The 9,109-nt window shown below is 41.0% G+C and overlaps 2 protein-coding genes across 2 annotated transcripts in view; both read right to left on the bottom strand.

The window, feature by feature from the left end:
- Window positions 1–94: 94 nt before the first annotated feature.
- Window positions 95–5,137, bottom strand: LOC306742641 (galectin-4-like; the record flags this gene model as incomplete). The annotated part of the gene is made up of 12 exons (XM_079225037.1): window positions 95–241; window positions 346–511; window positions 645–733; window positions 1,507–1,536; window positions 1,626–1,652; window positions 1,803–1,838; window positions 2,142–2,201; window positions 2,417–2,467; window positions 3,136–3,249; window positions 3,368–3,572; window positions 4,497–4,585; window positions 5,093–5,137. 12 exons carry the CDS (start codon window positions 5,135–5,137, stop codon window positions 95–97), a joined length of 1,059 nt encoding a protein of 352 aa, XP_079081163.1.
- A 3,338-nt stretch (window positions 5,138–8,475) lies between these two features.
- ryr1b (ryanodine receptor 1b (skeletal)) overlaps window positions 8,476–9,109 on the bottom strand; it is a 67,166-nt gene continuing 66,532 nt past the window's right edge. The window contains exons 108-109 of the mRNA XM_079224808.1: window positions 8,712–8,763; window positions 8,476–8,628 (exon numbers count right to left, since the gene is read on the bottom strand). Of these exons, the coding sequence (XP_079080934.1) occupies window positions 8,530–8,628; window positions 8,712–8,763 (151 nt within the window). The 3' untranslated portion in view covers window positions 8,476–8,529. The remainder of the gene's footprint in view (window positions 8,629–8,711; window positions 8,764–9,109) is intronic.

Genomic DNA, 9,109 nt, shown 5'->3' with positions numbered 1-9,109 from the left:
AAACATGAAATAGCCAAGTAATGTACAGAATGTATAGCTCCTACAGGTGTGTGTGTGTGTGTGTGTGTGTGTGTGTGTGTGTGTGTGTGTGGTCTCAGAAGTGGATGTAGGAGATCTGCACGTCGCCTTCTATCTCCAGTGTGTCGATCTCGTTGAAGGACTGCAGACGGTGGAAGAAGTCGAACAGGTGCTGTCCGTTCACAAACACCTTGAACCTCTGGTCCCCGCAGCGGATGGACATCTGAGGCACGGGGGGGACAGGGGAGTCAGGACACGGCCGAGTCCAAATGATTTCACACACAGACACACACACACACACACACTGAACGGACAGATAACACTCACGTCAAAGTACTGTCCCTCGCTGAAGGGGCTCATGCTGAGCTCTCTGTCCTCCTGGCCCCAGTCACCTCCAATCATGCTGTTTCTCACCACGATGCCCTCCCTCACCCTGGGGTTCATGTGGAAGGCGATGTCCCGAGATCTGCTCACAATGAAGTTGATGCACAGTCTGCGACACACACAAAGGAGTGTAATCCATGTCTGTTAGCACTCACATTATAGTGATGGCGGTGTACGTATACACTCACAAACACACACACACACACACACACACACACACACACACACACACACACACGCACTTTTCTGCTCCATAGGGCAGCATGCCTCTGATGATGATGGTCCTCTTAGGGTACATCCCTCCTGGGATCATGTTGGAGTAGGGCACCGGCTTTAAAATAAATAAATCATTAAGAAAAGTCAATCATAACAAAGCGACGCCAGAGGAACTAGTGCTTTGTTACCTACATCTACAAGTGTTCATCTGTACAGTGATCATTTTTAGAACACAGACTCATCTTGTCAGGCTCAGTTCTGCAGGGTTAGACTCCGCTTGTAGCTCTCAGCATCTTTAAAGTGCAGCTGTGCTTTGAGCTGAATGTTAACATTTCTGCTGTCGTTATATCAGTTAAATGAGAAAAGAAAGATCGTATCCCTGCAATTTTGAGTTTATATATGTTGGCCTGGTAGCATTGATAACTAGGCTCACATAAACGGTATTCATTTGGCGACTACTTTTTTTTAATTATACATTTGCCAACAAAGCAGATTTTAATTTCCCAGTGGTAACTTGTAGTTATTGTCAGTGGACTGAGTCTGAGAAGCTTCCAATCACTAGCAAAGTTAGATTACCTCATTGCTAATGACCCAGCTATCATATAGCAATTGTTTTTGTTTTTATTTTTTTGGGGTCAAATTTCATGCGTTGCAGTTCCTCTTTGTTACCACTAGAAGGTGTAAATACTTCGCTTTACTTTAAAAAACTCTCGTAATAGTACAAAGTGAGGACTTTCCAAATATAAAAACTTTTTAAATGAAAGTAGACTAAGAAAACAGCGATGAGTGTAGTCTATTTATTTAACCAGAATCCCCGTTAATGTCAAGGCAGAAACTACTCTTCCTGGGTACAAAAACATGTAATAAAAAAAAACTAATTTCACTTACGGGGTTGTAGACTGGCTGCCCGCCCATTCCCTACACACATCAACAGAGTCATATTGGATTAGCAGAAGTAAAACATTCACAGAGTGCTTTATGAAGGTGAACTGATGCAGTGTTCTCACCGGCAGGTTTGAACCCGGGAATCCTCCCTGACAGGAGAAAGAATAAAGCTATTTGTACAAACACTGAACACAGACTATTGTTTCCATGCAAACTGGAACCATGGCCCATTAGCTTGATTAGTGAAGGACAGAAAGGTGTGAATAACACATAAGGACACTTATAACACGGTTTCATACCTCCATACCGCCTCCCATGCTTCCTGGATATCCACCCTGTGAAGAAGCACAATATTTTATAAAGAAAGATTTAATATGATTTCGTCATTTATTCTGAAGTAGCACGACCTCGGTAGGCATTTTTTTTAATTTGAAAATGTTTAATGTATTTTTGACATGGTGTAATAGACAATATACAAACAATATACAAATACATTATTGAACAATAAATAAATAGAAGACATTATTCACCCCCATGCCACCTCCTGGATATCCTCCCTGTTGAAAAGGGATTACATGTTAAATACTGTTTAATTATGTATTTAATTGAATTTTGATAGTCATCCTAAGTGTACTTACTCCCATGCCTCCTCCCATGCCTCCTCCCATGCCTCCTCCCATGCCTCCTGGGTATCCTCCCTGGGTATCAGTTAGAATGAGAATGCTTACAGAAAATATGTTCACTGTATTTCATATTTTAAGTAACATTTAAGGGACACTGCATTCAAAGACTAGAACAACATACCCCCATGCAACCTCCTGGATATCCTCCCTGTTGGAAAGTAGTGACCATGTTAAATCCTGCACAACGCTGTGTTCAATGACCTTGTTACTCTTAAAATATGCGTACTTACTCCCATTCCTCCTCCCATTCCTCCTCCCATTCCTCCTCCCATTCCTCCTCCCATGCCTCCCTAAAAACACCAAATAGGAGAGTCAGATTAAACAGACAACAAACCTCATGAACATACACACATATACACACTATAGTGTTGTAAATGGTAGTTGTAGTTATTTAACACAGCAGATGATGTTATTTACCTACCAAGAAAACATGGCATACTCTCACAATCACAGACACACTGTTGCTTGTACCATATTACTACAAACTACTACGACTTCTACTACTGGTACTAGTGTTAGTTTTGGGAGCACTTCACATTACAGCTAAAAACGAGGTAATAATAGGGTAACATCTTGTAATAAGGGTGGAATAAGGAGGTAATACAGTGGTAATAACATTTCAATGGTGATTTCAAGATTCAAGGTCAAGGTTAAGGTTCATTAATAAAACCCGAGTAACCAGCCCATTGAGGTTTCAGCTTTGCGCAAGCTTGAAGCAATATACTTTTTTTTAGAAAACATTTGAACCCAGCAAAACAAAGCAAGCGCAAACATTCCACCGTTTTACTCACTCCCATTCCTCCAGGATACCTATTCACGCCACCTTGAGCACCCTGGCGCAGAAGCAGAAAGAAATCATGACTTGAATGAACGTTTTTGCCCCCGAGCAAAGTCCAAAACCCAAAGCTCAAAGCATTGAGCCCAAAGCTTCGGGGTCAGGGAGTCTCACCCCGATGATGTTAATCGTCTGGATGCAAACGTCTCCAGCGATCTGCATGGCACGGACTCTCTCCAGAGGGATGCGGTGTTCGAAGGTGTAGAAGTCATTCCCGTTGACTTTGATCTGCAGCGGGATCATGTCAAACGTGAAGCAGAGTGTGAGCCATGGCATGTGGTCCAACAAGGACTTGTTGTGTCTACGTTTACAGAATATTGTTTGCAGTACGCGTTGTCGGTCTGACCTGGTAGCCCTGTGACGTGACCATGATGACCATTTCAAAGGCCTGGCCCTTGGAGAAGGGCATGTCCCGGATCTTGTCCTCAGACCCCCAGGACCCCCCATCACAGGAGTTGAAGACCACCTTGTCCCAGCCATCGAAGCGAGGGTTGAAGTGGAGGGCGATGTCACCGGACTCTGACTCCTCGCAGAGCAGGTTGAGGAAGAACCTGCCACAAGGGACACAGCAGGTGAACTATGGACATTACTACACCGCTCTGAGGCGACCTGCAAGCTGGTTTAGCGAGAGAACACAGGAGGAAGGCAAACAGCACGGGCGGGGCCGATCTATTAAAGATGTAAGGATACAGTCAGGTATGCACAGTGTTTACTTTGTCTGTTAATGGCCTGTAAAAGTGCCTCAGTGTTCCACAAAGGGGAGGGCCGGGTGATTAAAATGGAACAATGTTTCACACATGTTCTGAGAGCCAACAAAGCAAAGAAACCTGCTCCACCCAGAGTCAAAAGATTTTGGTTTGAGATTTAATAAAAGTCCCATTGCAAATAAGTCACACAAATGGACCTTGAGTTTAAAATGTTTTTTTTTCATACACTGCCGTTCAGAAGTTTGAGATCGCCTCGACTCGTTTCAGTCTCAGCGGTCTCACATTGGTAGAAAGCCATCTTTACCCATGGATGTTGTTTTGTATGAAGGGATCGTTTCGAAAATGGAGACAGGTGGAAGGGCGGAAAGAGACAAAGATGTCTCAGAGGAATAGTTGAAGAAGAACAGAAGAAACATGAAGATAGCATCAAAATGTGTGCAGATTTGAACAGGAACCGCTTCCTGTTTCTGTGTCAATGATTTCAACATAATGCAGCTTTAAAGAGCTGGGATATAAATCACAGTTTAAAACTCTTCAATCAAACTACTGAGTCGACGGCTTTCCCAAACTAATCAGAGCCCAAATGCACCGCTGTGTTTCAAGAATGATTAAAGGTCAAAAGCTTTTCTGAACTGGAAATATTCATTATGAACGAAAAGAAGAAAAAACATCATTACAACAGGTGACTCCAAACTCTTGTACAGCAGTATATATATATATATATATATATATATATATATATATATATATATATATATACACACTCACCTGGTAATGTCCTCGGGAATGGACCCCTGGATGTAGATGGACACTCCTTCCCTCAGGCCTCCATAAATGGGCCCCAGATAAGGAATTCTCTGTACGATGAATAAAGAATATTCATCACAGGCACATAGCACACATCTCCACATCTAGTCAGGTTCTGGAGGAGGTTATTTAGATCAAACTGAGAGTTGATTTCACTGTTGACTTCCCTTGCTGGAAATAAGTATTTACTTAAGTACTGTGCTGTACTCTTATTTTTATTAGTTTTACTCATGATACAATTTTCAATTAATAAATTCACTGAATTCTTGATGGTAATGGAGCGATGAATATCTACAGCATCCAATGAAAACTTATTGGTTATATAATTGACCATCCATGAAGTGGCCCCCTTTTTTTAGATCTTTATACATTAATGTAGACAAACTCATCAGAATATATAAATATAGTTATTTTCATCTTGGGTACATGCACACAAATATTCATTAAGATATAAATTATGTTTGTTATCTTGTCCAGAGTGCAACACTACTCTGTAAAAACAAAGTCCCCCCTCTAGTGCACTGCACTCCCCAGCAGCAGTCAGTGCAGATACTCACGGGGCTGTAGATTGGCTGATAGCCAGGAGGAGCAACAAACGCCATGGCAGCAGTGGTGTGAGACAAGCGGGCAGATGGGATCGGGAGGGTTTTGTCAGGAAGTGGTCTCTGCTGGACGCCGAGTTTTATACAAGTGATGAGGGAGGGGCAGAGCAGCCGACCGAACCCAGGCCCGCATCACCGTGTTTGCTTTGGAGGCACAGGATGCCCATTAACCGTTGACCCAGCAGAGGAGTGGCACTTTCAACAAAAGACCGGAGAAGCTGTTGAAGCCACGAGTAGAGCAAGTACTTGCATGCTTTCAGTCAAGGCAACAATGCTGCAATCTACTGTATAAATACTACTTTACAAGTAAAGGTCATTGCAAAAGTACTTTTAAAAGTATCAAAAGTACTAATAATACATAAACTGACCCGTATGAGTCACCCTATTATTGGATTCTTCTTACTGATCTACGATGAAGCCTTTTGCTGATTTGAGCTGTGAATAGACAAAAGCTCATTGTATATAAATATATAAACACATATACATATATAAATATGCTCACTGTAGGTTTTGTTTGAAAAATCTGTACAGTAACAAGTACCTACAGCGGTCAAATAAGTGTAGTGCGATAAAACAAACATCCCTCTCAATATTAGTATATATGAAGTATAGTAATAGGCATGAAATGGAAGTACTCATTTAAAGTGCCTCAAAGTTGTACTAATACTAGTTTTTACTTCCACCACTGCTTTTAGATTATTCTTCATTGTACCTCCTGCTTTATAACTCATTCTAAATCGTACACAGTGAACACTTCTGGCATTATACAATCTTTAAGTTACAACTGTCAGAATACTCTTTAGTGGAGGAAAAGAATAGAGATGTTGAATCTTCTGAATATATCTGTGAAGAAGACGTGATCTCTGCACATTAATTCAGAAACCAGATACATGTTTCTTAACTCACCTGAGATTTAAAGAATTGTAGGAGGGTCTATCTATGATTCATAAAATATGTAACCCAGCCTGCCTGTCGAAGGCAAACACACATAAGCCTTATCTAGCACTCGTGTCTGCGAACATACACTAACTTTATACATCCTTTAAAACATGTACACACAGGCACACAATCTGTCAGGGAACAAAGACTCTTTTAATGATGCATGGGTGTTTCCTGAAAAGCTGAAAGCGTAACAATCCACTTCTGATATTTGATTAAGATACAAATGTTGCCATAGCCGCCATGACACGACAACAGAGACACCTGATGGATGACAGTTGATTCACTGAGTTCGCTTTATAGTTCACTATAGTGTAAAAATATTTAGGTGACACTTTCTATGATGCCCATGTCTATAATGCATGATGAACATGCTTATATTATACGGTGCAATAAACAGATTGGATTATAATGAAACATTCATAATGATTTACAATAATATATTATAAAGCTTTCATAATGACTCAAGGTCAAGTAACATGTGATTTCATGATTGTTTTTCATTTTCAAAATTAAGTTTTTTTTCAATATTGTATTTTAATTCCCATGGTTGTAGTGATCACTGTTATAGTTAAAATGTGATCATAAATTACTCTGAATGGTCATTGTTTGCCTTAAGTAGTGAAAATTAAATACATTTTGTGAGTTGTTCATACAGATTTAATTATATTTTTTCCACATACTTATAATCAATACTTTACAATACATTATAATGTATTACAACTACCACGAGGCATTCAAACCTAAACCTAATGAGGATCACACAAATGTCCGCTTGCACGCACACACACACACACACACACACACACACACACACACACACACACACACACACACAGTAAGCTGACATAGAAATGAGGACACATGTCCCAGTTGTCCTTAAAATAATCTGTTTATTCTGTATTGAAACACAGGGTTCAGTCAGAGGACACTCAGTCAGGTGGGAAGTAGACATCTCCAGTCAGCTGCCTCCGCGTGGACCACGGCGGCAAGTACACACCTCAGAGTCATCGGGTCGAGACATTCAATGCACGATGGAGTGTTTGTACGCAGCCTGTAAAAGAATTAGTGGGGCGGGACTGTCTGAGATCGAAGCATCGCACGTGACTTGGAGAAAAATAACCAATCTATCATAAAAACCTAACTAGCAAAACCAAAATGTGCTCTTCTGACTGCAAACTGGGCGTTAACTTCAGTGTGAGAGCGAGTCTTTCCACAATCAGCGACACGCGACGTGTTCAAGTCCGACGGCGAAGAACGATTGCTCAAGTTCCTCAAAGCCCTAAAGAAAAATAAATATATGTATCTATGTTTATGTAAAATATGTCTCTTCGACAAAAGGCCTCTAAGCAGCCCAGACGTTACTCCGTCATACACATGGCACTGTGGCCAAGATGTACACATTAAATACATTCACTAGTTATTTCAATGCACAGACAAAAACTTATTTGTGCATAAAGTGTCATAAAACAGACTGTTGGCCAGAAATACAGACGGGCTAAAACGGTCGTCTTCAGAAGATCTGATCTGCATATGAACAAGAAATAAATACCCTTGGCCTCCTCCTCTACTGCATGTGTGTACATCATCACTACCGCATATGGCACAGAGACACCAGCGGAGATCGGGGACCACATGCGTCCTGGGACGCATTGTAAGACTTCAGAGTGCAAACTGGGTTTGTCTAGACAGCCGCTTCACACCGGCATGCGTCACGTACGCAGATGACACTTTATTATCTCGGTGAGTCCGTCCGTCCAGAGTTTCCATTCACGATCGCTTGTTTGTAGACTAGTTTTCTTTCGAGAGGGAGAGAAGAAAAAAAAGAAGAAGCGAGGGAAGGCCTAAAACCTTCACTGCTCCCTCGAGGATCTCTGAGATACGACTTTGAGCAGCTGAATTATTCTGTTTCAAAACGCTCGCTCTCATTGAAACTCCAGAAAGGAAATATCGAATGGCAGCAGCAACATACAAAAACTAAACTAAAAACTCCCAACCGTACAAATATAAATAAAACATATCCACTCTAATCTCAAATAAAGGTGTATCAGCTAAAAAGCAGTGACATTGCTATAGGCACTAAAACGTTTACAGCAGTAGCGACTGAAAGAGCCCGTTTTGTATAAATACACTGATATGCAAGGCAGTCTATGTATATTTTACACCAAAAAGGCCATGTAGTGTTTTCATAGCGGAATAAAAAGGCCCCTGTCTTTGTATGCCTCTTGATATTCTTCTTCCGCTCTTCTCAATTCGCCCTCATCGGCATTGCGCTGCAGGTGGTACAGCAGTGCTGTCAAAGTGTGCATAGCTTCAAGTTAGAGAAACTAAGAAAATAGATGTGTTCAGAGTCGAAACTTTTAATCTTCCCCTCCTCCCTCCCTCCTCTCCTTTCCTCTCCTCTCCTCTCCTCTCCTCTCCTCTCCTCCTTCAGACATTAAGGATGCAGGAGGTTATCCGATGAGCTGATCCTCATATTGCTTCCGGAAGCAGTCTCCAGCAGGGAAGAAGTCCCAGCATCGCTCCTGGTACAGCTTCCACACGTAGGACTCCTGATACACAGTGGGAAAATAAATAAATGTATGAACAGCAATTAATGTATATCAACCGATCTTTTGTATGTATGTTTACTGACCTGTCCTGTGTGTTCTGTTTCATCTTTATTTATGAGATACATCAGGAAGAACCTGATGGTGAAATAGAGAAAACAAATTCAACAGAACAACAGGATTATTTCCACCAAAATTAGCTCGTACTGTATATACCATTTTTTTAAATAGTAAAAGTAGACTAAATATAGGCCATATACTCTATTCCCATTGTCATTCTTTTATTTTTCTGGTGTGATTGACGACATGAACATGTTAAATTGTTATCTTTTACTTATTCAGTCTCTTTCAAATTCTCAAACCAGAGTTTGAACAGTGGAAAAACTAAAGAAAAACCTGTTTTGATGAGTTTCATTTTGTTTCTGTCAAGATGGTTTGTATGTTTCCATGACCAGTGAGGTCAAATCACAGTTTTTCGGACTAG

This window comes from Taurulus bubalis, assembly GCF_910589615.1.
Source record: "Taurulus bubalis genome assembly, chromosome: 10".
Lineage (NCBI taxonomy): Eukaryota > Metazoa > Chordata > Actinopteri > Perciformes > Cottidae > Taurulus > Taurulus bubalis.
This window is presented reverse-complemented; position numbering and strand designations above follow the sequence as displayed.